This window comes from Octodon degus, unplaced genomic scaffold (genome assembly GCF_000260255.1).
Source record: "Octodon degus isolate 3935 unplaced genomic scaffold, OctDeg1.0 scaffold00026, whole genome shotgun sequence".
NCBI lineage: Eukaryota > Metazoa > Chordata > Mammalia > Rodentia > Octodontidae > Octodon > Octodon degus.
In genome coordinates, this window is record NW_004524602.1 from 9,272,477 (window position 1) to 9,298,895 (window position 26,419).

The 26,419-nt window shown below is 55.1% G+C and overlaps 1 protein-coding gene across 3 annotated transcripts in view; it reads right to left on the minus strand.

Annotated features, from left to right (window-relative positions):
* Window positions 1-784: 784 nt before the first annotated feature.
* Smad3 (SMAD family member 3) overlaps window positions 785-26,419 on the minus strand; it is a 95,362-nt gene continuing 69,727 nt past the window's right edge. For 2 of the 3 annotated variants that reach the window (XM_023712473.1, XM_023712472.1), the window contains exons 2-9: window positions 22,088-22,281; window positions 21,864-21,995; window positions 20,725-20,799; window positions 18,129-18,179; window positions 10,853-11,065; window positions 9,284-9,421; window positions 7,241-7,385; window positions 4,393-4,848 (exon numbers count right to left, since the gene is read on the minus strand). In XM_023712473.1, the coding sequence (XP_023568241.1) occupies window positions 4,725-4,848; window positions 7,241-7,385; window positions 9,284-9,421; window positions 10,853-11,065; window positions 18,129-18,179; window positions 20,725-20,799; window positions 21,864-21,995; window positions 22,088-22,172 (963 nt within the window). In that variant the 5' untranslated portion in view covers window positions 22,173-22,281 and the 3' untranslated portion in view covers window positions 4,393-4,724. Of the gene's footprint in view, window positions 4,849-7,240; window positions 7,386-9,283; window positions 9,422-10,852; window positions 11,066-18,128; window positions 18,180-20,724; window positions 20,800-21,863; window positions 21,996-22,087; window positions 22,282-26,419 lie in introns of all 3 variants that reach the window. The other variant, XM_004628795.2, reaches the window with a different exon arrangement.

A 26,419-nucleotide genomic window follows, 5' to 3' on the forward strand; every position in this document is an offset into this window, starting at 1 on the left:
ATAATGTGTTGGGATTTAGAGTCACTGATTTGGGTCAGCTGTTGAGAGACCCACAGAACTTCGGGCAAGGCCTTTTGGAAAAATCCTAAGGCAGGTACCAGGTGCATTTCGTGGAGGCCAAGTGTGGTGGCCCCTTGCGCGCTTACTATGGCCTGGCCTCCTGCCTGGAGTGGGGAGGGGTCAGGCGAAGCCCTTTCAGGACTGCTGCAGAGCCCTCACTAGAGGCCAAGTCCAGCTGCTGTCTCTGCAGCTGCCATCCCCAAATTGTGCCTTTTCAAATGCCAAATGATCAAAACAAATGGCATTTTACATCATGATTATCTTAAGTCCCAGAAACAGTTTTGAGCTCTCTTGCTGGGACCTGGAGATCAAAATGAATTTTCACTGACAGGCCTCTGAGCTGGACAGTATGGAAACGTAATCCCTGTTAGTTTAAACTATCTGTGGGAAGACGGATACTGCATTTAAGAGAGGGTGATAGTATGCTGAGGATGCTTTGCTGCTAGCAGAGGCCAAGAAAAGCCAGAGGTGGCTGGGCTAGAGGTTGGGGTGGCCTCGGAGAGCATCAGAGGGACTAGGCAGGGTTTACACGGAGGGAGCAAGAGGGGTGATTCTTGCGTGGATAACACGTCCCTGAGCGCCGAGCGGCACCCCGGTGCATGGGGAGGCCCGCAGCAGCACCACCGTGGCACTGCGCTGCAGATCTGAGTGCCCAGGACTTGCACACTTTTCCCTCTGCAGCCAGTTCGCTGCTGAGTCTCTCCACCAAAGATAACAACAACAATCAGACTGAGCTCCTGGTGTAGGAGCTTTTCATGAACAGTTTATTAGAAGGGCACTTACCAGAGCACGAGACAGGGAGAGGCAGCGTGAATCGTCTTTAACAAAGGGGGATACAATGCTTAAACGGGGGCTCTGCTTTAAGATACAAAAGTTAGAAAAAACTAAAACACTATAAATACATACATGCTTTTTACAGAGATTAAGAGACTGGCTGAACAGCAAAGGGAGTCCCATCCTCCCGCCCGGTCCAGCCCACTCCCGCCCACCAGAGCAGACTTGCGGGGCTGCAGCCAGGCACTGCGGCTGGTGCAGGCTTCGCTATAAAGACAGCTCTGTGTCTCTGGGGGAGGTTTTCACCCTTAGTGAAGGGCGCTGTCAGAGGGCCCAGATTTGACTCAGAGCTGCCAGTTTTCACATGTGGGGCTGTTTGCTGAGCCAGCCTGGTTTGCTGCTTCCGATCCAAACTGAAAGGGCCCCTACACTCTCCACCAGGACTGAGCTGGCTGTGCCAGTCTCTTCCAGCCACTGTCCTTAGGAGACATCTTCCATGTGTATTTTTAAAAAATTAAATAGTAATCTGTCTGAATGGTTTTTAAGAAATTATTATATAAATATAAAAACACCAGAATGCTACAGTAATGCATTACTTCTACATTAAAAAAAAAAATGACAGAATCACAATTTCTCAGTCCAGTTACACAAATTGCTGGTTTCCTTCCTGTCAAAGCTGTGTTTCTAAGGGGTGCCAGGGTGTCACAGGCTGACACCCCCCATTGAGGTGAGGCCTTTGTGACCCACGCCCTTTCCACCCGAGATGCGCCCAGTGCTCCCCAAGTGGGAAAAGGCTGGTACAGACTTCCGTGAGGGGACACTGATGCCACGTGAGGGAAAATGGCACCACTTAGCTGTGTGCCGTTTTCTTGGGTTTCTTCCCATAAGGTGGAGAAATGTGGAGTTTTGGAAAAAAGTCCCAGCACTGACCACATAAAACCACACAGTGAGAGCACGCGTCTAAGCATGCGCCTGCACTGCAGCCAGCAGCCCCCTCAGAAACAACAGTCAGTCCTACAAGCCGCGGAGGCTCCTCTCCCAGCTGCTACTCGTAGCCTTGGAAGGGGCAGTGGGGCCAACAAGGAAATCCAGCGTTTGCCATCCCCCCGAGACGCCTGTCCGCGCCTGACAAGCACATGCTGCTTACAGAAAACCCTTCTCTGCGATCTGGTAGGGTGTTTAGTCCTGGAGTATGTCCAAGCGCTAGGAAGCCAGGGGGAGATGGAGGGAAACAAAACAGACCAAGCACGTGGTCTGTGCTATAGCTCATTTCAATACATTAACAATTTTTTAAAAAAATAATCACCATGGTCAGTAAAAAAAAAAAACAGACAACATCAGGACAGTAGAACTGTCTGCCTGCGGCCTCACCCTGGAATTAGAGTCCCCCCCTCAACTCGTGGTGCCTCCCACAAGGTCGGGTCTCCTCGCTGCAGCCTGGCAGGAAGGTAGTCAGCTGGGGTGACGTGGGGCACAGGCTCTGTATATGCTGCGCTATGAAATGAAGTCGGTGAGGAGGGGTGTGGCGTAGGACAAGGACTGAATGCTGGTTGCACCTCTGCACCGGGGCCAACACAGGTAAGTCACGTGGCCTGAGAACCATGCCTAAAACTGCTATCCAACAGCCACCTTTAAAGAAGTGTTTAAGTGTATAAACGCCGTTTGTATAACAGGATGTAAAACTAAGGAAGGACACTACACAGGCTGAAGGACTCTGGCGCACTGTGACGGGCAGCAGCCCTGGCCAGCCTCCAAGTATGCTCCAATGTATTGCCAGAGCTTGCTTATGGTTTCCTCATACGTCCTCCTCCAGTGCTCTGGGAAGGGAGAGGCCAAGGAAACAGCCATGGAGCAACATAAAATCCAAACTGCGTGCCTCCTAGATGCAGCCATCAGGTGTGGGTACCGACGGCTCTGATACCATCTAAATACAGCCACGCCAGAGGCCTGCCTTCCAGACTCAGGCTGTCCCTGACGCTGGATTCCAAGCACCTGGAGGATGACTGCCAGGAAGCCTCCGAGAGATCACACAGCAGGTGGGGAACACAGGCCTCCAGGGACCACTGCCCACGGCCTGCCAGAGGGGCCGTGATCGCGCCACAGAGGCTCGAGTGGAGCATTCTTGCCCCGAGTCTCAGAACTGACCGGGAACATGCGTACACGTCCGGGAGGGCAAGAGGGCAGGAGTCCTTGGATCACTGAGCCAGGTCCGAGGTGATCGGGCTGCGGAGGAAGTGCAGAGTTCCCTGGGTTCTGGGTCGGCTTCCCCGTAAGAGGATCGGCACAGGTCCAGCATGGCGCACCTCCCTCCTCTTCCTGTGTCCTCAGAAGGCGTGAGGAGCATTGCGCCTACCCAGACATCCCAAGGCTCCACCTACAGGGCGCAGGATCCCGGGGGGGGGGGGGGGGCACCAACAAGTGCCGCAAGTCTTCACTAAACATCAGAAATTTCATCACATTGAGGTTGAGAACATGCCAAAAGTTACACTTTCTTCCCTTACCTGGAATAAGAAAGGACTTCCATAGGAAATCCTTTTTTTTTCTGGTATAAATCCATGCAGAGATGTGAGAAGTCATTAAAAAAAAAAAAAGCAGCGAAGAGTAAAGTACCATTTGCAGGTGTCAGTCCTGTCTGCTGTATTCCAAAAAAGGTCAGTAAGAGAGAGGGCTTTTTTTTTCCAGTTGAAATAATTTATACTAGTTCTCTCCCTAATTGCCACTGGGAGCAGTACTTATTACACAGGATCGCTGCTGTGGTTGTCGCTGATGGGCCTCCACGGTGAGCTAGATAATCTTCCATCCCAGGGTGGAGATGACAGACCTCTTTACACCAAGCCTGCAATTTTCAAAGGTATAAAAAAATTTTAATAGCCCTTTCATATGCCTGTGTTGGCCTGAGATGTTTCCCTTCTGGTGCATTTGCTTCTGTAAATTCCAGCTTCCCCAAGTGCCAGCAGGCGGCTCCTCCACACACCCTGGCAGGGCTTCACCTTGAGGCGAGCAGGAAGTAGTGCCCTTCTGGCTCTGGCCTCCCCAGTCCATGCACCTACCCAGTATTTTTTTTTTTTAAATATAAAACCTTTAAAAGAGCATATGGTAAAACTGATTTACTTAATGCAGCTGACTACTGAACCAACATAGCTGTGTGCATTGCAATATGGAGCAAGCACTTTGGGTGCCAGAGCTGCCCCCGGCACAGCATTGCTCAGCCTTGCCTCTTGGGAACACTTAATGTCGCTCAAATCTCGTTGAGATTGATAAGATAAAGGAACACCACACTGCATACACACAGCCCCAGCAGATCCCAAGGGAGAATAAAGAGCTTCCGAGGAGGAGACGGCGCACATCCTGCAGACCACATTCCTCGCCCCAATCGGTGCCTGGAGAGAGGGGTGGGCCAGCAGGGCACTTCCTGCCACCGCCAGGCTCACCCACTGTGCCGGCGTGGAGGGCTTTGGCTGCAAAACACGGTAGCAAGGTCTGTCGAGGATGCCAGGGAGCTGGAAGGGCCTTCCAAGGTGGGTTCCACACCCCAGCCCTGGACAGAGGGCCTTTGCTGTTGGACTCTTGACATCCCAGGTTGCTGTCCTTGGAAAAGAAGGCTGGGGAAGGCAGGCTGTTAACAAGACCTGTTCACTCACTCCACCAGCGCCAAAGCCACTTCTTGTCCTTCAGACTTGGGCCGAGGGCACGTGGGTTCAGCAGACACCGCTGTTCATAAGATCCGTCCCTGGGTTTGCTTCTGTGTGTCATGAGAACAGGCTAGTGCCGCCTCAGTTGAGGGAGAAAACCTACTTCTTCCTCGACAGGAGCAGGTCGGGTAGAATTCTGCTCTCCGTCTCTTCCCTGGCCGCTGCCCCGAGCCGGCCTCCCTCTGCGTGCTGGGGCCTCTAGGACACACTGGAGCAGCGGATGCTGGGGGAGCCCATCTGTGTGAGGACCTTGTCCAGCCACTGCAGAGGCCCGTTCAGGTGCAGCTCGATCCAGCAGGGGGTGCTGGTCACCGTCTGTCTCCTGCAAAGACGGAGGGGCAACAGGCTTAAATATCCAGAGGAGCCCTCAGCTGGGTCAGAATACATTCTGCTTTGGCGAGGGGCCTCTTCCCTGAATCAGCAATACAGCCCACCCTGTAGAACGCTGCCCCAAGGTTTGTACACGTAAGTTGCTGAACTACCAGGCAAACTGCTCCAGCCAAGGAGGACTTGGATCAGCTCCTTTGCAGGGGGAAGGAGGAGGGCCTTCATCCTTTTATCCCTGGCGATCCATTACAACAATGGAACATAAATGAAATGATTTCAAATTCTTGTTCTTTGAATTTTTCTAGGAAATATATGTGAATTTCATGTCAAAATTCAAAAACTTCCAATCTTTGGTATAAATGGGTGTTATGCACATAAGGTCAATCCCAGGGCACCCAGAGAAGGGGCTTCCTTCTCTGGCTGTTTCCCTATCAGATGGGCACCTGCAGCTCCCCAGGTCAAGACCCTGACCAGCCCCAGCAGCCCACAGTGACATGGGTCGGCCTGATGGAGAGGTTTGTACAGCGCGCCTGGAATCCATGCGCCTTGGGTTCCCAGCATTCTGCTAGGATTCTCATTTACAGCCTTATTTTGGAAAATCTTACAAGTAGAGCTAGCTGTAGAAGAATTACTGGAAAAAACCAAGGCGCACGTTTCTTTTCCCCAAAGCACTTTGTCTGAGTTTAGGCTGGCTGCTGACGTGCTGGCCTTCGCTGAGCATGGGCTATCAATGCGGAGGCCAGGCCAGCTGGAAACGCCAGCCTGGGCCCTGCGCCCCGCTTTGGCCTCTTCAGGGACCCAGCTGAAACCTCACTCCTTGGCCCACAGACGAAACTGTTCTGGGAAGGGGCCATGCCTGCTTGTTGGGTGCTGTGTGGCCGCCAGGCGGCAGTGACGCAGTGTCCCCATAGGACTGGGTGTGCTGGCAGGATGTCCTAAGCAGCAACACTGTCCCCACAGAGAGGGGTCCACTAGCATGGGGCCGCCTCCCACCACTGGGAGCTGCAGGGCCCTGTGTGTTGGTGGAGAGGGGTGGCTTGGAGGTGGCCAGTACCCTGCTGTCTGGTGAGTGGAGGATGCCTGCAGCTGGCCCCTGGACTAGAGCAGAGGAAGAAGAGGAGCCGTTGGACCTCCTGGATCTCCCCTGGGCTCCATCTTCAAATATTTCCCTTCCCCACTAAAATACTAATTTTCTAACCTTTCACTCCTATTCCCTAAGCGACCCAGGCTAGAGCTAAAAGGTCGGTTAAAATCTTTCTCCTGCCAGACCTCCTGGCCTGGACTAATCTCTGCAGGTCGTCATAACATGGTCCTGAGTTCCCCAGGGCTCTGACTACACTGACTGCTTACATGGTCACTTCCTGGATTTCACAGATGCAGGGGACCAGGGAGCCCCTTTCTCTGGCACCATGGGGCAGACACAGAAGAACAGGAGCTAAAATACAGTAAAAGGAGGAGGGTTTTACAGAGTGAAATCCTCTAATGAGAATCTGACTTTCCATAAGTCATGCTCATCGGGACTTCATTATAAATGGTGGCCCTGGGCCAGCACTGAAATGGTTTGGCCAGTGTGCAGAATGACTGCAAAACAAAACAGATGCCAAACATCTGGAAAAGTGGAGAGAAGTGAAGAGTAACTTGGAAGGCGCTGGCTCCCGCTGACGTGTGGGCACCTCTGCGTCTGGCTGCCCAGGAGCTGGGGGCTGGGCAAGGTGTGGAGAGGAAAGGACCTAACTGCTCATGACCGCTGAGCAACACCTGGGATCAGGGCCACATTTAAAATACTGTCTAGAATTCTAACACAAGTTCTGCACACATAAACTGTCTTCCTTTGTATGTACTCAAATACCCCGCCCTTCTAGATTCTCATCTTCAATACCGCAGATCAGCAGTGGTGAACCTACGGCGCATCAGCTGTGACAGGCTGTTAGCTTGAAAAGCTCTAAAAGGTCTCCCGTCATTGTCCTGTGTGCTCGGGCCACCACAGTCTGAGTCAGGGATAGAGCCACAGCTGAGGGCTTCACCTCCTGGGGTGACCACTCTAAATCCCCCTGCCCCGGCTGGTAGAAAGGAAGCAGCCACCTGGAGGGCAGAGTGCTGGTTCAGTATCTCCCATTGAAGGGCCATCAGGCAATTTCCTGTTCTTCCTAAGCCCCACCATCTGAACGTGCGGATGATGGCCACATCCCCACCCAGGGCTATGTGAGGCTAACATGGGACGTATGCGCTGATGACACTGAGTGCTAGCAAATGCGATCGCCCAGGGCTGACTTGCCTGCCTGCCTGCGCCTCCCTCTAATCCATGGCGGGAGACCAGGCCCACTCATCTCAAAGGAGCCTCAGCTCTGCTGTTCCGAGTTACCCAGAGTTGGGTCCCTGACACTGACCTGTACTCAGCTCCCCAGCCTTTAACAAAGCTCATGCGGATGGTGCACATGCGTGTCAGCTGGTAGACAGCCTCGAAGCCCTGGTTCACAGACTGAGCCAGCAGCGCAGCAAACTCCTGGTTATTGAAGATCTTCAGGTTGCATCCTGCAGGCAGAAAAAGGACAGTGCTGCTGGCACAGATGCGTGGCTGTGGGTCCCCTCTTGGGAAAGCCATCCTGGGTCTCCCTGGCTTAAATCACACAGCGCAGGTGGTGCATGGCCAGTCCAAGCACCAGTCACAGACTCCACACTTCACACCACTCAAGGGGTGACGTGCTCGGCTCCTGCCCTCCAAGACGATGCCCCACAGCTCTACCCCTTCAGTCACAGGAACACAGAAAGTGGACTATGAATGGGGCCACCAAGGACACGAGCACCACAAAGAAAGGTGAGCCCGGCCCTGGGCCAGGGGGCCTAGGCCAGACTCCAAATGTAGAGAGGAGAGGGACCTGTGCTGTGCCGATGTGGCCATCACCTGGGCCCAGGTCACTCAGTGGAATGGGCCAGGAGAAGGAGATCTGGGTCACAGCTTGCCCTCTGGGCACAGGCTGGGTCCTGGTGACACAGCAAAGGGAAGGTGTGCCTCTAATTCTCCAGACAGGAAAACTAGATGCAGGCACAAATAAAAGTTTAAAATAAACCTCTCCTTTGAAGTACCGCTGTCTGAAAGCCAGGAATGTGTCAATCAGAAACGGACAAAGTACATGCCAGCCTAACAAAGGTGAGCCAAGGAGAGCCAAGGTAGAGACCAGCACCAGCTCCTAATCTTGCTGTGTGGCTCTGTGTCAGTCACCTCTTGTCCCTGACTTTGTGTCTCCCTTAAAACATGTGGCTGGCCTCCAAGGTCATCCCAGTTCTGACATTCTGTGAGCTGGCAACCTCCAAATGCCCTGGGCCGGCTGAGGAGGCAGTAGAGAGACAAAAGGGCACTTGCGCTTCCCTGAGCTCTGAGGCACTGTGCTGGGAGAGCAGGGTGAAACTCGCTTCAGCCCCCAGAACAACACTGGATGTGCTGTCAGCCCTGGGCTCCAGGCAGGTGTATGTCCCTGTGCACGTGGCTCTCCACCCCTCTGTGCCCCTCCACCTTCACTGCCTTACTTGAGGAGTGACTGGCGGCGAGGATTAGGTGAGATCAAGGATGCACGTGTCCTCTTAACTGCGGCTACAAAATACAGTGGAACCTCGTGGCATCACGAGCACCTCAGATTTCTTGCACTCTGAGGTCTGCCCTGCCCTTGGCCCATGTCTCCATGCAAATGCTGTCACTGTGTGGGTGGTGGCTGGGCCAGGTACGAGCTCACCAGCCAGGCCTGGCCTGGGGCCTTTGTGTGACAGGAGGGCTGCCCTCTGCCTCGACTTAAAGAGAAAGCACCTCCTACTGGAGCCCACTGTGCAGAGCATTTGGGGCCCGGCCCGGCCTGGCCCGGCACTCCTTCTTGGGCTCCTGGGTCCATCAGCCTCAGGAAACTCAACAGTTCCCCAGGACAGAGCCACAGCCTGGTTCCAGCATGGCCTCAAACATCACCTCCATGGACTTTCTTGTCATGTCTTGGTTGTAGTATCCTCTCTGCCTCCAGGGCTCTACCCAGTCCCCCAGTGCCACGCCGTGCGCTCTGCAAGCCTTCCCTGACCTCCGGCAGCTGTGCTGCGCTCCCCCTCTGCCACGTGCCTGGGCTCAGCAACCCACCCTGGCGTTCTGTTCATCTGGGTCTGTGCCACACACAGCGCATGGCCCTTGCAGACCTGTGGAGACAGGAGCAGGGCGCCACCCTTGCCCTCCGGCACCTGGCACAGACCCTGTACGCCGTGGAAGGGTTGTGTGTGGATGGAACATGCAGAGGAAGAAGAGCATCTGCACCCCCCCTGGTCCGGAGCAGGCCCCACAGACTGCTCGGAGTGAGCACGGAGGAAGCACTGTCGCCTCCCCTCCAGGCTGACTGAGCAGATGCTGGAGAGGAGAGGAGGTGGGGAAGGGCTGTGCTGCAGGGCGGGGGCTCACTCACCTGGAGGGATCTTGCAGACGGTGGCAGGGTGCCAGCCGTAGCGCTGGTTACAGTTGGGAGACTGGACAAAAATAGCACTGTCGCTGAGGCACTCTGCAAAGACCTCCCCTCCAATGTAGTAGAGCCGCACGCCTCTCCCTAGAGACAGGTTAGACTGGATCAGGGTACTAGCGCCCACACAGTGACCTGGGCCACCCACGATGCACAGGAGGCAGAGCTGTAGCGGCTGCTCCCCATGTCCCCAGGCGAGCAGGACCCAGAGCCCAAGCCTGAGAGCTAGACGAGGAACCCACAGGCAGCACTGGGTTCATGCAGGACAAGCCTATGATGACAAGAAAAAGGACAAGCCATGGCCTGCAATCACATTTCCAACGTGTGGCCTAGAAAGCAGGGTGGCAGCGCCTCCCTCACGGGCACTGTGAGACACAGCAGTGCCTGCCACCACCCTTTGGCCCCTTCTCATCCCACCCCCAGATTCAGAGGTTCATTCCAAAACCCCCCAGGGCTCTGGGCACCAGGGATGGGGCGATGTGACCCCTCTGTGTGTTCTTCTAAAGTAGTTTGTAAGTTTCTATCATTTATTTTTCCTTCATCTCTTAAATCCACTCCAGATGGACAGGAATTATTTTTAAATAAGCTGTGCAGTTCCAACAGTTATGCAAACGCTCAGCTCAGCACTCAGCCAGGGGCTGTCCCCCCCATGTGCCCTGTGGGAGTCTTGCTCCTCCCACTCCTGGGGAGGAGGCCGAGGGCTGGGCGTGGCAAGTCCAGAGGGTGGGAGCTGATGAGGGGCTGTGTACCACTCATCCTCCCTTCTTCATCTCCCATCTGCGACCATCCCTCTCTCAGGGTGCCCATTTCTTCTCCTCATCCTTCAGAAGTTGGGACAGAAGGAGAGCAAGAGCAGGGAGAAGAGCCAGGCCAGGAAAGCCCCAGATCATGGCGAGCACACTGCCCTGAGCTCGTGGCCCCCCAGCCCCTTTTCTCAACTGCAGACTCTGCTCTTCAAACAGACTCTCCTGAGAGTCCAGAACCAGCCAGCCAGAGCAGAGGTGCCTCTAGGGCACGCCCCAGCCCCCCAGGTTGGCCCTGGAGCCCCCTAGCTGACCCTTGGGGTTCCACATTAATGCCTGAGAGTATCTGACCACAGCTGTAAAATAACTTGAACAAACCAAGGACCCCCCAGCTCAGCTTCCTCTGCCCCCCAGCTCAGCTTCTTCTGCGTGTCTGGCTTAGGCGTCGTAAGGTCAGGCCACTTTTGTCTACCTTTTCTACATGGTCTAGGAAAATCACCTAAGAAATTAAAGATCATTCTTCCAAGAATCACAACCTACTTGTCAACCTCCCTGAACTTAAAGGGTGTTTTTATTTTAAAAACCCTTGCGTCACCTTTCCCACAGACTCCCCTTCCTGTTGCCATGAGAGGTTTGGCTACCTGGCTCCAGATGTGAGACGCCTGTCCCCTGGCACCCTGGTGGGAGTGACCGACCACCCTGAACGCTGCCTGTGGGGGACCAGAAAACCCTGAGGGCTGCGAAACGAGGCAGGGCACCCCGGGCTGCACGTTACCAATGTGCCTCCGCGTCAGCTCCACCGCCGCATTCCTGTTCACGTTGGACAGCAGGCCTAGGCAGAAGCGCTCCGAGTTGGAGGGGTCGGTGAAGCCATCCACCGTCATGGACGGCTGTGAGGCGTGGAACGTCTCCCCGACGCGCTGGTTCAGCTCATAGTAGGAGATGGAACACCAGAAGGCCGGCTCGCAGTAGGTGACCGGCTGCAGGTCTGTGGAGACAGGGCGTTGGCAGTCGAGCCCGGGGACCCTTGGTGGGAGCCCTGCCCCACCTCCTAGAGGAGAGGCAGGACCCTCTGCCTCACACCTTCCCTTGCATAAATCTTGAAGGATGCCAGGGTATCTGCAGGGCACCTGTCCAGCCTCACCTCTATGATGAGAAACCTGAGTTCATGACTGGGAGCCTACCAGGGCCCTCCCCACCTGGCCCAGCACCCGCATTCAGGCCAACCTCACGGACAGTGCCATGGTGCCTGCCCACCACACACACACACACACACACACACACACACACACACACACACACACACACACAGAGTCACCCCTGGCCTCTTCCTGAGGAAATGGGTCATGCCAGCCTCTGTCCCCAAAGAGCTTTCAGCACAGGGCACCCCCAACCTGGGCAAGCTCAGCCCATGGAACAGCAGTTCCACACAGAGAGGGCCCGTACCACACAGAGGCCGCACAGCCAGCCATTCTCAAGGGGTGCCAGCTATACGCCATGTCCCGTCACACCACACTTCCTAGCTACCAGCTGACAAAGCAAAACTGCCATCTTGTGAGGGCCTAAAGTAGAGGGGTCCCCAGCTTTCTACTTCCTGTGACTCCTTACCCCATTCTCCCCTCCAGCCACACAGGCTCCATCTCACCCACTGCTGCTGCCGTTTGCCAGAGAATTGGGGTCCTGCTCAGTCTCCCGTCTCCACCTCAGACCTCCAGCCGGGTCACTCATTCTGGCTCTTACACCTGTGTGGGGCTGCCTGGCTGTCTAGGATGTGACACTGAGCCTCGGTGACTTTCCTGACTGTCCAGCCTGGGCTACTTCCCTGCTTATGCCTTTAGTACAGAGCTCTGAGAGGGCAGGAAAGGACAGCAGTGCCAAGTCTCAGCACAGGGGCCCTGGGAAGCCCGCTGAGGCTGAGGGAAGATCGAATGCCATACTGTCTGTGGGGAAGGCTTGGGTGTCCCCAGGCACAAGAAGACCCAAGTCTTCCTGAGTCCAGGCACAGACCCTCCCCATGGTGAAGAGAGGCGCGGGGGAGATGCAGACCAGGGTCACGGTGCAGGTCCCAACCTGGAAGTGCTTACTGCAGACCAGACCGTAGATGTGGGGGCGCAGGGAGAGGGAGCCCAGTGGAACAGGATCATTAGCAGTATCCCTGACCTCCACCCCCAGGAGCCAGGGTCATATACCTACTTCCCCTCCCAAGTGGGGACAATAAGACATGCCACCACACAACACTAGCTGTCTTCCAGGGAATAAAACTGCCCATGGCTGAGAACCGCTGCCTGGGGACAGGGCAGCACGGTTGCCTCCAAGCTGCAGCTTCTCTGTGACTTCGGCTCGGGCGCAGGGCCCTCCTCCTCCTGGCACTGCCATGGTGCCCGAGCATACAGTGCGGGTCACACACCAAGTACACAACACCCTTTCGGCAATCCTTCGACCGCTGCCTCTAGTGGAGCAGTGTGTCCTTGCTCCTCCCCTCTCCTCCTGGGAGCAGCAGAAAGCAGGGCACTGGCTGCCTGGGAATGGGGCAGGAGCAGCTGGGGCCTGTGCCCTAGCTCCTGAGGTTGGGCTGAGCCACGTCAGCTGCTTCCGGCTCTGGCTCTGCTAGGGCTCCCACATTCCAGGGAGATAAGCTATATTCAAAACTGGCCACTAAAATGTGAGCTATGCTGCTTGAGAAACTTTAAAAAAAAAAAAAATACCGGAGCAACCCAGGCATTCAAAGTGGTCAGGCACCACTGCCCAGTGACAGCCTCTGTGGGCCGTGTGCGTGGCGATCTTCAAGACATGACCTCCTCTCTGGCCTTGGTTTCCTCGTCTGCCCAGGACTTGCATACTGCAGGCCCCTGTGCCTGCATGGCTTGGCTGCAGAGGCAGCTCTGGCTAGTTGGGGCAACATGGGCTCATTCAGCGATGTACAGAACAACACACAGTTCTCACCCCAAAGCCACAGCCCTGTCCAGAATCCCTGGGGTTTTGTCTAGGCAGGAGAGCAAGCGGGGCTCCTGGGCATGCTGACACACACCAGTCACAACTGGCAGAGCTAGCAGGCTACCCACTGTGGAACAGGATGCTGCAACCAGGCTCTGGGGCAGTGGGGGCTGCAAGTTCTGCTCCAAGAAGCCCCCCTGCCCTGGGCAAGCCTGAGCTCTTCTGAACACCCCCTGAAGCTCAGACAAAACCTGACACACAGCATAAAGATGCCTGTTTAGGGGGTTCAGTGGAGGTCAGACCAGTAGACGAGTGTGAGGCCTGCCGCTTCCCAGCATGCTGCGGGGCCTGCTCCCCGGTGTGGGAAGCCAGCGCGGCAACACCGCCAGGTGCTTGCTCCATTCTGCCCAGTGACAGGCAGCCCTGCTTCCCACCACCTGGCTTCCCGCAGCTCCTGGTGGTGGGTTCCCGGAGGCACTTGTGCCAGAGGAGTTGCAGGCCAAACGTATGGTTCACCATCCCTGGGCTCTAACTTCAATGACACTTTTTTTAAAAGACCACGTATGTGCTTTCATTTGTTTCCCATCAAAAGCCTCATCTACATCATGGTGAGAATGAGAGGAAAAAGTCAGGAAACATGAGGTTACAGCTACTGAAAAGAGCACTCTGCTTGGCTCTGAGCTTCCTAGCACATGAAGCAAAGAGGGAACATAATGTACAACATGACGCTAACGTGTGAGCATGCAATCCCTACTAGGGCTACGTCAGAAACGTAAGACTGCGTCCTCAGTGCCAGGCCTAGGCCTCTGCACGCCTTAAGTGGCAGGCAGTGAGCATCGAGGCCTGGCCCACCACCCCTCCACTCCCAGGCTGCCGAGTAGAGCTACTCGCTTCCCAGAACAGAGGTGCCAGAGACTGCGAACCTCCAGCCCCCTCCCCGCCCCCATCCCCTGCGTGGCGTTGGCCAGACTTGCCGAGTGGCATGGGGCTCTTCGTTCTCAGCTGGCCCCACACCCGCCCGGCACATTGGCTGACTTTAGTTACAAGCCCTGTTCCAAACTGGCATGGACTTTGTGTTTTATTTAAGGAAAAGAAAACAGAACGAGACCCAGAAGGCAACACTTGGATGATGGGATGCCTATTAAAAACATGTGCAAAAGACTCAAGTCCGGTAAAGGAAAAGGCGGGGAGATGGGAGGGAAAAGTGACTTTCTGCTCCGTTCCCGCCCCCCACCCGCCAGCCCTTGGGCCCTCTGCCTAGACTGTCCCCCCACATCTGAAGGGACCCCACCCATAGGCCAGCTTGTGTGACCCCCCACACTAGCCTGCCTCCTCACTCTGGGCACAGCTCAGCCACTGTGGCCCCAGGGCACCGACCCCAGCCCATCTTAGGAGTCCAGCAACAGGCTGTGCAGAGAAAGAAACTTTTTAGCCTGCAATCAGCTTACACCACCAAGGAGAGCAGGAAAGGCAAGCTGTCGGGAGAGTAAGGAGACAGCCAGCAGAGGATGTGTCACAGCCTGGGGCTTCTCAAGATGTCTGAAGCCTGGAGCCAGAAGTGGCCTTAGAAAAGGGCTGTGTGGCAGCACCAAGACCTGGCACTAAGCCACCTGCGACCGGGACCCCTGTGCCCTCCCCAGGGCTGGTGGCCTTCTACCTCCTGGCTGCCTGGACACTGCAGGGTCACCCTCCTGACACAGAGGCAGGCTCCTACTGCCCAAGGTGTTTCGGGAACCCAGGCCCCTAAACGACAGCTCAGGCGTCGCCAGGCCCTACCTGGGACCTCCGTGGCCTCAACAGGGCTGATCCTGAATGTCCCTTGTAAAGCCAGAGACACCTACCCCACAGGGCCCTGTGAGTTACCCTCTCCTCCTCCACCTGCCTTGCCCTCCCCACGCCCCCACCTGGAGTGGGGAGGAAGTGCCAGGAGAAAGCAAATGTCCCCCACCATGGTCCTCTTGGTCACGCTATCTTCATCATCATTTCTTTAAAAGACATAGGTAAGGTGGGATGTTTCTGCCTTCCAGGCAGAGCTCACCACATGCCTGGTTTCATTTTGTGGATTGGGCACAGTGGCCACCAGGAAGTAGCACCGAGGCAGCTGCCTGCTGCTCCCCTGTCCTCACTTGTCTTGCCCTTTTGCCCCACTGCTGCCTGCAAACGCCCCTGCAAAGGCTGCCTTTGAGCTCCTCCTGCCAGCCTCCAGGACTCCTCCCACGCCTCTGTGTTGCCACTGTCCTTCAGGGTGGCCCTACCCCCTTATCAGCCTCATTCTAGGCCCCGAGCCCTGGCACTGACTTTTGGAGCAGGTCTCCTCTGTACTAGACTCTTCTACCGTCAACACTGCAGCCGCAGCTGGGGTGCCCCAGCAGTGGCCCGTTTGCCAGGGGATGCTGAACCAACAGACCTCCCTGACACTTGGTCACAAAGCCCTCCTCTCAAGAGCCCACTGCAAGAAGGGCTGTCACCAGCAGTGGTTTCCAGCTCAGCCCTTTGGGGCCTGGCTGCTTCCCCAGCTTTGTGGCCAGGTGGAGACACAGCTGAGCATGGCGCATTCTGCCATGGTCACTGGGCCTCTCCCCCTCCTGCCTCGGTCGGCCATCCTCAGCATGACCACCATCTGGGTAGGTCTAGGTGGGTCGCGGAGGCATGACCTTGGGAACCTTCTCTGCCCCTCCCAGCCTCCTCTCTGCTGCTTCCTGGCTGCCATGAACCTTCCCACCAGGACGTCCCTGCCTTGGAGCCAGTGGCCATGGACTGGACCCCCCGACACTGAGAGCCACGTGGGTGGTAGACACTGTGCCGCCGCAGCAGCAGCTGCCAAAGGGGGTTCTTGGCTTTCCTGCAGTAATTTCCCCTAGAATCTACACTCCATGCAGTGGTCAGATTAATAAACATGACGCTGCCACCAGGCAAGCCCGCCCAACCCACTACCAACTTTCTTCTGGAGGCCACAGGGACATGATGGCGCTGGACTCTTCTCAGCCCCCAACGGTCCCTTCGGCATCATTCCTTCCTGACGTGCCATCAACCCTCTATCTGTACGGTCCCTCCTGCCACCTCTGGTCTTTCAAGCTGGGCAGGTAGAGACAGCTGGTCTTCCTGGCCCCAGTCTAGATGCCCTGTGTGATAAGGCACAGACTACAATGGAGGACACTTGAATGTAAAGCCCACTTATCCATTTACTAGGCGTGTGGTCTGGGATAAATGTTTGGCTTCCTACTCTATGAAATGCAAATGGCAGGACTTCCCCTCACAGAGTTGGCCTGAGATTCAGACTCAGGAAACCTCCGAAGAACACTAAACATCAAGTCCTCAGGAAGCACCCACCATGGCCAGTCCTCAGGAGGCACCCGCCACCCTCCTCGCCCACCCCCAGCTTGAGGGCTCCCAGGTGGGGGCTCTGAACGGGGAAAGGAGGTTGAAGACTCACTCAACAAGTGCTCATCTGAGTCCTGGTGCTGATTCCTGGGCTGACTTACCCGACTTCCTCCAGAGTTATCCCCAGACCAGCCAAGGGGCACCACTCTCCACAGGGCTGGCTCAGTGACCCATGCCCCTGCCCTTGTAAGAAATGACCTCAGAATTCTCACAGATAAGCAGCAGGGAGGGGACTCCATGCTATGAGGCAAAGCTCAAGACTCAGCCCATCACCCTGGACCCCAAGATCTGAACAGTGAGTCCCAGCTGGGGACCAGCAGGACAACTTGCAGGCTGGACCACGGAGTTGGGAAGAGTCTGCCCCAGGTCTGTTAACCAAACTTGCTCCCGTGGCCTCTGGGGAGTATGGCTCAGAAAACAGATCCACAAATAATAGAAATTGAGATGGGTGATTCTACAAGCTAGTATTACAATTCTGTAATATAATGCAAAAAAAAAAAAAAAAAAAAGAAAACAGATCCACAGCCACTCATCTCGGGCTGGAGTCCAGTCATTTCACAATCCCTGCCTTTCATGTCCCGAGTCGCAGCAGCTTCTAGCTTCTTCCCTCTGCAAAGCCCCACACTCACAGTGAAATGGCCACACCGCAAGGTCACAGCAGGCCTCCAATGTCACCTTCTCACTTGGAGCCAGTGACCACAGACTGGACCCCGTGACATTGAGAGCCAGTTAAACTCTACCCGCTCTGGGCAGCCTGTCAAGGATGTTCAAGCACCTGCAGGTGCTAAGCTTTACCTGACACTGTCATCTTAAAACCAAGGTTCACAGAGCCAGTCCGAGCCATACAGAGCCACCACACCTGAACTCAACACCCAGTGCTCCTGAGCCACCATGTCCACTCCAGCAGCAGAGCCCCAAACAAAACTAAACAGACATGTTCTTTAAAAAAAAAAAAAACTTCCCATAAGTAAGGATACAGATATTTCACACATCTGGAGAGCCTCAGCAGGCTCCAACTGGGAGTCACGAGGACTTCACAAAGCTTGTCCCAAGCTGCAAACTGATGATCCCGGGTGAGCGGAGCCACCCTCAAGATCCTGAGCCAGAGTCAGACAAGCAAGGGGCACAGCGGAGCCAGGGGCCAGTCATGCCAGAACACTGTGGGCAACTCAAGATAAGCAGGGGGCGAAATATGGAAACATCTATGAAATGAGAGAAGGGAAAAGCAGATACATAGGATGGTCCTGACGATAAGGACGCTTGTGTTGGTGGGATTACAGGCACCAGGGCCTTTCCCCAACTGCCTCTGTCGCTGCTTTATTAAAAGTTAAATTATCCTGAGATGAAATACACAAATCCCAAGTCCATGTGTCTGGAGCCCACCTGTGGGTGGGGGGCAGGAGTCCAGCTGCCGGCAGACCTGCACCAAACCACACACACGTGCTTGGCTGACCACGGAGCTGGGTCTCCAGGGCCAGAGGTCTGGGAATTTTCATTCACTCACATCTGACACCACCCAGGGGAAACACTAACCCAGCACACAGCCGCCTTTCCTGTCACCATGGCGTTCCAGTTTCCCTGCTCTGGGGTGACCCCAGAATCGCTGAAACCAGAGACCCGATGGGGCTGTGCTGACCACTGGGACAGCAGGGTGGAGGGCAGTGAGCCTCACTGATGGGGTCCCTGTCCCTGTCTCCACCAGCTGGAAAGGTTCTAGTCTTTGGACAGATACTTACCTAAGTTATTGTGTGCTGGGGACATCGGATTTGGGGAGAGGTTCGGAGAACCTGCAAGGAGAAACACAGCAGTGAGGTTTCAAGAAGGGATGGCTCATCACAGCAGGACAGAGCCCAAGACAGAGCCCCCAAGTTGCAGGAGAAGGCCTGACCTCATGCCCTGACTCCCATGTGTGTTTCCTGCACCCCAGTTTCTCCATGTGTGGAATGGAGAATGGAGGTAACAATAGAACAGTCTCAAAGGTCTCCCTCCTCCTGATGGGGTAGGATCCTGACCAAGGCTAAAGCACAGGGCTGGATGCCCAGCGAGCGAGGCTGGGTGGCACCTTTCTCTGAGCTTACACCGTCAACATGTCCCATTAGCTGCACCCCAGGAGAATGAGAGGAGCAGGAAAGGGCCTCTTGCTGCGGTACACAGCCCAGGGAAGCTGCATGCTGCCCCCCCCCCCACCCCTTCCCTGTCACCCCTCCCTCCATGCATGGGATGCTGCTGCTCAGGAACCTTGAAGTACCCATCTCCAGAAACTCAAACCCGCCCTGGAAACCCTGTAACTCAGCTACCAGACCCGTGCTTCATGCAGACAGGACGGCACATGTGGGAAAAAGTCCAGCGCTAGCTGATGTATACTGTGAGGTTCTCTCCACCAGAAGGAGAAAGGGCACAGCATCAGCCTTCCAAGAAAGCAGTGGCTGCAATCTGCTGTCCTTGAGGCCAGGCCTGCGTCTGGCCTCAGGCACTGGTGCTGTGAGGATGGAGGAGCCGCCCCGGCTTGCTTCCTTCTTCCCATGTCCCCTAGCCCACTGGGGAGGGCACAGAGGCTGGCCCTGCAGGCTCTCAGATGCCACCAGAATCAGCTGTGTGAGGGCCAAAGCCCTACGGCTTTTTGGAGCCTTCATTTTCTAGTTAAAGTGGGAATAAGGAAAAAAAGAAAGCGTGAGTAAGATAATCTACTCGGAGCTGTACAGATGAGGCAAGGACATGCGTGTGAAGCTGTTTACAGCACATCTATGCACAGTGCGCGCTCGAGAGACTTTCAGTCACGAAGGCCTTGGAAGGCTGTGTGACCGTCTTGCTGATCTGAAAGGGCCTGTGAAAGGAGACATGGGGAACAAGGCGACCTCTGGCCTGAGCCACTTCACCCCAAGCCTGAGGGGGCCCTGAGGAAGAACGGAATCAACAGGATACTGTTGCCCGCCCCCATGAGGGCTGGCTGGGAGCCACACATCAGGTTTCCCCTTGAGATGGGACACTGAAGTTCAAGACAGGGCCCTGAGACAGAGGAGGGGAAGGGATAGTGACAAGCGGGCAGAAAGGGAGGAGGGGAGGGAAGCAAGACCTTCCCTCTGGTCTGTGTTTACAAAAGGTGCACAGAGCCAGGCAGGGAGCAGAGAGAGGGGTGAAGAGAAGCCCCACAGCAGGAGAGACACTGCCTGGCTGGCCCTGCCCCGTGCCAGCAGCGAACAGCTGCAAGCTTGCTGTGGTCACTTGGCACGGAATACAGGAAGGTCCCCAGTGCACCGCAGCTGCATCCATGCTGCCAGCTGCTGGGGCAGGAGGCAGGGAGCAGCTGCAGGGGCTGCGCTCCACCCAGGAGTGTCGCTGCACCTGTGCACGATTTCAGCGGCCCTGTCCGCATCATGCACGGGAGCCTGCCTGCCTGTGCGTCTTCTCTTCTTCCGGAATTGCAGTCTGTCCCAGGCGGTGCACAGGGCAGGTGGCTCCACAGCCCCGCAGCCCTGTGTGCATGAGTATGCCCACTCTCACCAACCCCATCACCAGGATGGGATGTCCTCTCTGCTCCCTCCTCCTCACCCAGCCACCAAGCACGTTCATGTGACGGCCAAAGCTCTGTTCAAACAGCTACTGCTGTGGAGCCAATTTAGTCCCATAACAAATGACGTGGGAAACATCTGCAGCATGGTGACAGCGCACCAGGTCGGATCCCTCCCGGTAGGGGCACTCTGCTCACACTTGGCACCATATAAAGACAGCTGCTTCTTTGCTGCCCACTGGCCAGTGTTAAAGACCTGTCTCCATCCATACTCTCTGTAGCCCACCCTCCACACCCTGCCACCAGCATCCCACCCAGCCTCACACCAGTTTTAGGCCTGCACTAGCTTCCCACAAACCATGGGCTCAATGCCAAGTGGTCTTCCTGCCATGTCAGATGCTCTTGATGACAGGTTCCGAGCACAGTGTGCCTAACCCTGGGCTCTGGCCACATAAGGCTCTCCTGCCCAGGCCGCCATGGCCCCCACAACTCTGCCCAGCAACCCTCTCTGCCCACCTCACTGGTTTCTTAAGACATCATCCATGTGTCACCAAGACTCAACTCAGGAAAAGCCAACACTGCAAAGTACAGCACCTCCCAACCTCAGGTTAAATGGCCTGCTCCGTGCCCCTGCCACCCCGCGGTATCCTCCGACAGGGCAAGTGGAAGACAGCACGGTGACTGCAAGCTGTCTGGGACCAGCTGTGAGCCTGGCACGCTGCACAGCATGGTCACTCTGAACACTAGAGAGACTGGACAGGGTGAGAGGATGCAAGAGGCAGGGACAGAGGTGAGGGCCCAGCTTGCCTGCTCACCCAACTGACCTGCGTCCATGCTGTGGTTCATCTGGTGGTCGCTGGTTTCTCCATCTTCGCTCAGGTAGCCAGGGGGTGGGGTCTCTGGGAAGCAGAAAACAGGTGGCCATGAGGAGGCCTGTGACGACTTCTACAACCCAAGTCCTGGGTTTCGGGCTCCTGCAACCCCTGGAACCCCAGGGCTGCCTCCAAGTCCGCAGCACCTGTGCTGGGACGCACAGAGCCAGCTGCTGCAGGCCCAGCTCCCCTGCTCACCAGAGAGGCTCTGGACTCTGCCTCGCCCACTGCTGCCCTCCAAAGAGCAAGCCCGCCCTTGGCCCCGCTTCCCCACGCAGACCCACCGCAGTCTGTCATTTGTCATCTCTAGGGAATGCGGCTTAGCTTCCCGGCGCTCATGCAATCCGATGATGGCAGAGGCTGTGCCATCCAATTCTTGGAACCTCCTCCCCACCCCGTCTGGACTCGGCCCTCCACGGCCAGCCCTGGGACAGGAGTGACAGCTAACCCCATGGCTACCTGTAAGACTGGGAACGCCGGGCAGGGCACTTGTGAAAGTTCTGCCCCCTGCCTTCCCACCACCTCAGGGTCCAACACAGAGGCCACCCTGGCATGCAAACCAGGCCAGGGCAAAAGCCACATCTGAACCAGAAGGCTCTGAAGAAAGCACTGGTCAGGCGTAGGCCGAGGTGATGGCCTGAGGGTGTTGCAGCACCTCCCAGGACATCAGCTACAATGATTCACACTCGATTTGCATGTAAATGAGGGGCTGCTACAAACATTTGCACAGTTCTGCAGGGTACGTGTCTCCTCCCAAGAGGGAAAACTCCAAGTGGCCTCAGCTCCCACCCTGGCTGCCATCGGTCCCATGTCAGAGGCCCAGGGTCCTGGCAGAGCCCAGCCAGTCAGGTCTCCCGGCTGAACTCCAGCCCCACTGGTATGAGGGTGAGGCCAGAGAGCTACGCAGTGCTGCTATTTCTGCTTCCAAAATAAATGACTGCGCTGGGGCCAGGCGGAAGGGTCACGCTGCTCCTCCACGCCAAGCAAAGCATCATTAGCCAGTGGGGAGCTGAGGCCACAGGTCCCTTCCCAACGGGGACACAGGCTGGTTCGGGGCCCCAAGGCCAGTGCTGTGCAGAAGGACCCAGTACCTGGAATATTGCTCTGGGGCTCGATGCCAGCAGGGAAGTTAGTGTTCTCGGGGATGGAATGGGTGTAGTCCTCCAGCGGGGGGAACTCGGCCGGGATCTCTGTGTGGCGAGGCACCAACACAGGAGGTAGAACTGTTGGGTGAGAGAGGACAGAGCCGGCTCAGCATCGGGGCTGGGCTGGTGCCAAAGCCCTGGAGCCCCGCAGACCCTCCTGGGCGGTGTACCTGGTGTCTCCACCCTCTGGTAGTGGTAAGGGTTCACGCACACCTCGTCCTTCTTCATGTTGAAAGCAAACTCACACAGCTCCATGGCCCGCAGCTCGTGGTGGCTGTGCAGATCCGGCCATCGCCACAGGCGGCAGTAGATGACATGGGGGAGGCCCTTGCGATGGGATACCTGCAGGCGACCATCCAGAGACCTAGTGGGACAGGGAGGGCAGAGAGTCAGCAAAGTGGGTTTGACTGCTGGAAGCCCTGAAGGATCTGCTGGCTGGCATGGGCTCCTGCTTTGCTCCCAGCCGCAGAGGTCCTATGCCGAGCTGGGAGGCACCCCAGGAGAACCAGTCAGGCCCACTGGAAGGCTGAGGCCCCCAACAGCCAGCAGAACAGGCCGGCACCCTATGCCCCAGGCCCTGAACAGCAGGCAGCAACTCAGGAAGGGTATACACTCGAGTCATGATCCACAAAGGTTCTGCGCTGCTCGTCTGGCTCTGCGTGGGTGGAGATCTAGAAAGGGTCTATGTAGTGAGACAGTGGGGCCCAGGCCTGGCTGGGGCGCAGGCAGCAGTCTCTGCAAGGATCTGGGGGCCACAAGAAGGGAGCCCGTCTTTCTTTTAAAAGCAGTTAAGGAAGGAGCCTCTGAGATGCTTCAGCGCCCTGCACATAAGCGTCAGGCCTCGACCTCAAGTTGATTCTGACTGTGATGATTCTGAGGTGCAGCCCAGAAAGAGGGCTGCTCGGGAGTTAGGCGACCTAAGAGGCCCATTCAGAACCCGCCAGTTTTCCTAATTGCCGAGTGGAACTGGCGAGGAGGTATCTGCAAGCTGGCCCTCTGTGTCCCCTTAGGACCAAGGACAACCATGACTCTGTTAAACAGAACCTGGGGGCTCTTTGTGAGTGAGGGGCTCCCAGACACAACCAGAAGCATCAACCAGGAAGAGAGAAAGAAGGGGCCACTCGGCACCCCCAAACCACTGTTCTGGGAGTGGGTAGGACAGGAAGGTCAGCGCTGCCGACTCAGGGTATCTGCAAGGATGTAATTAGTTCCCTCCTGTGGTGCAGGGGACCAACGAACCCCAACAACTGAAAACAGTAATTATCAGGCAGAGCCAGAGAGGACAGTCTGGGTCTGGTCCCCAAGTACAGGAGAAAGACTGGCAGATGTGAAGTCCTAAAGACCTGGGGTCAAGATGTGGTTCACTTCTCCTCACTGCCAGAGCCTGGGCAAGGCATGAGGAATCTAGGACCCTCCACTGCTTGGTCTAGAAGTGGGGGACATTCAGCCCCTTCCCCCAACCTCACAAAGCTTGGGGTCCCTTTGAAAGGCCTTTGCAAAGCGCCAACCACTGAAGACCACTGCCTACTCTCCGTCATCGTAGCCACCTGGGCCAACACACTGAGCCCCAGCAGAGCAGGCAAGAGAGTGGGAAGTGGTGCACTAGACGAGTCAGACAGCTGCTGAAGCCACCAGGTGCCCACAGATTAGGGAAGTGGCCGCATCTGCTCTTCAGGTTTTGACCAAAGCCCCAGCCCGTGCTCAGTAGGAAGCTGAACCTCACAGAGGCCACAAACAGCCACATGCACATGGGCAACTTGGGGTCAACAAGATAATGACGTAATGGAGAAAGGGTCATCTTTCAATGATGTGCTAGAAGACCAAGTAGCCACACATAAGAAAAATGAACTTCAACTTACACCTAGACCCCCCCCCAAAAAAAAAATCAAACAACGTGCTTCATAGAGTAAAGTTTAAAATGGTAAAACTTCTAAGAGAAGAGTCTGGAGAAAATTGTGGTGACCTGGGGCACTAAAAACACAATCTGGAAACAGAAGGTTGAGATATTGGTCATCAAAATCTAAGCTCCTGATCTTGGGTGGGCACTGTCAAAAAATAAAAAGGGGACAAGCTAGAAGATGACATTTATAAAGCATGTATGTGGTAAAGGATCTCCAAAGACTCGATATTAAGAAAAGAATTCAATTTTAAAATAGCAGGTAATGATTTGGACAGATGCCACCCTAAAAATAAAAAGATGGCAAATATACATGAAAGCTATCACCAGTCTTCTGCAAAGGACAAATTAAAGCTACAGTGGGATTCCACACACAACCATGAGAACAGCTAAAACCGGCAGCAAGGCATGTTGGCGGCAAGGGTGTGGGACTGTCATCCACGGCTGATGGGAATGACAACGGGCCAGTGACTCTACTTTGGGGGGCAGTTCCAGAGTTCCTTAGAATGGTCCTTGTCAAAAATTCAAATAATCAGGGCCGGGGAGATGGCTCAGTGGAATAAGTGCTTCCCTGGCAAGCGCAAGGGCCTGAGTTCAATCCCCAGTTCCACCAGAAAAACAAAAATTCAAATAATCAGAGATGCTGGTAAGGCTGTGGCAGAAAATGCCCTTCGACGCTGTCAGTGGGAACATAAGCTTACTACCACCATTGTGGAAATCAGGGTGGAGAGTCCTCAAAAGCACACTAGGAATCCCGCTTGAGCCACCAATCCCTCTTCTAGGTAGCTTCCTGCAAGAGCTAAAGACAGCCTAGTACAGCGGTCGGCGCAAGCCCATGTCCACAGCAACACAATGCATACTAGCTAAATCTTGAAAGCAGCCTCTATGTCCACCAACAGACGAATGAACTGAGGAAATGTGCTAGTTACACACAATGGAGTAGCATTCTAACATAAAGAAATAAAAGTTTGAGCCTTTTATAGGAAGATGGATACACCTCGATACCGTAATGTTCAGTGAAACAAAGAAGACACACAAGCTTTAAACCACACGTCGTTTCTCTTATATGAGCAGCCTAGATTACAAATAAAGAGTAAAGTAAATATAATAGGAAGGAGTTGGGAAGATAGCTTGGCGGCCTAAGCACCTGCCTGGCAAGCATGAACAACCGAGTTTGATCCCAGGTACTACTACACGCTGGCCACCAAGTCTGGGGGTGACAGCGCACGCCTATAATCCCAGCACTGGGGAGGCTGAGACAGGAGGATGCTATGAGCCCCAGCTGCATAGCAAGTATATCTTAAATAAATAAAAAAGATTTAAAAAAAAATAAATAAACCCAGGGCCAGCCAGATAGCTCAGTGGACTAAAACGCCTACTTAGGCAGGCACAGAGACCAAGGTTCAGTACTGGGCACGCTGTGCTGGCCCCGCCCCCCAGGGTGCACTGAGTCAGCGACTGGGACTGGGCTGAAAACAGGAGGATCACTGAGTCTGATCTGTGTAGTGAGACCCTGTAGTCCCTGCGCTAAATACATTTAAAAATAATAATAAAATAAATAAATAAATAATAATAAAAAGAAATAAAATTTTAAAAAAGCAACCCAAATTATAAACAAAGAGCAAAATACAGGTAACAGGAAGCTGGGAGACAGGTCTTTCTCAAAGGGGAAGGGAATACAGAAATGAGAAAGTGGATTTTTTAAAAAAAAAGCAATTAGGCTGTGCTCTCTATATGAACCAACTCCACAAAGGGAAGGCAAGCATCATACAATACAAACATGCACTACTAAAAAAGAAAGTTAAAACAACCCACCACACAGTCCACTCATCCCACGGCTAAGCGCTCAGGGAGAAGTGGAAGCACACATCTAGGTACCTGCTTACGAACAGATAAACACTGAGTCAAATCCACACCAGGGCACTCCGCCCGCAAACCGGAAGAATGGTCCACGGCTACACGCGACAGCGGGGCTGGATCCAAAACTACGCCGAGCACGAGAAGTCAGACCTAATCCTGTAAAAAGCGGGAGCTAACTGCTGGTGACAACAGCAGTGCGAGAAGCTGCAGGGGGCCAGGGGTGAGCAAAGGCGTGAGGAGACTCCGGGGAGCAGAGGTGCTTTGCTATCTTGGCTGCAATGGAGGTTTTACAGGGATAGGCATGTGCCAGAATTCATCAGATTACATACTTTAAGTACGTGCAACTTATTTGTAAGCTGTTATAACCATTAAGAAAAAAGACGTAAGGACTTCAGACTCGGATGAACCTGGGTGTAAATCCAGACTCCACGCTCGCTAGCTGAACTTCAGTGAGTCACTTCCGGCCTTTCCTCTTCTCACCTAAAGTGGAGTCTCCTTCACCGAGTGATGCTCCTGCCAGAAGTGCTCAGCACAAGCCACCGGCTGTCCTGACGGCTGCACAACCACCACAGCCCCACCGGTACGTACAGCAGGGTCTGGCACAGGAGGGCCGTGGTAGGTGCCCTGGGACACCGTCCCGTTTCTGCTCTGGTGCTGTGGGGACCCGTGGGTAGAGGGGTCAGAAACCAGGCCACATGTCTGCTTTGACTCTCACAAGGGTTTGGTGCCCAGACTTACACCATCC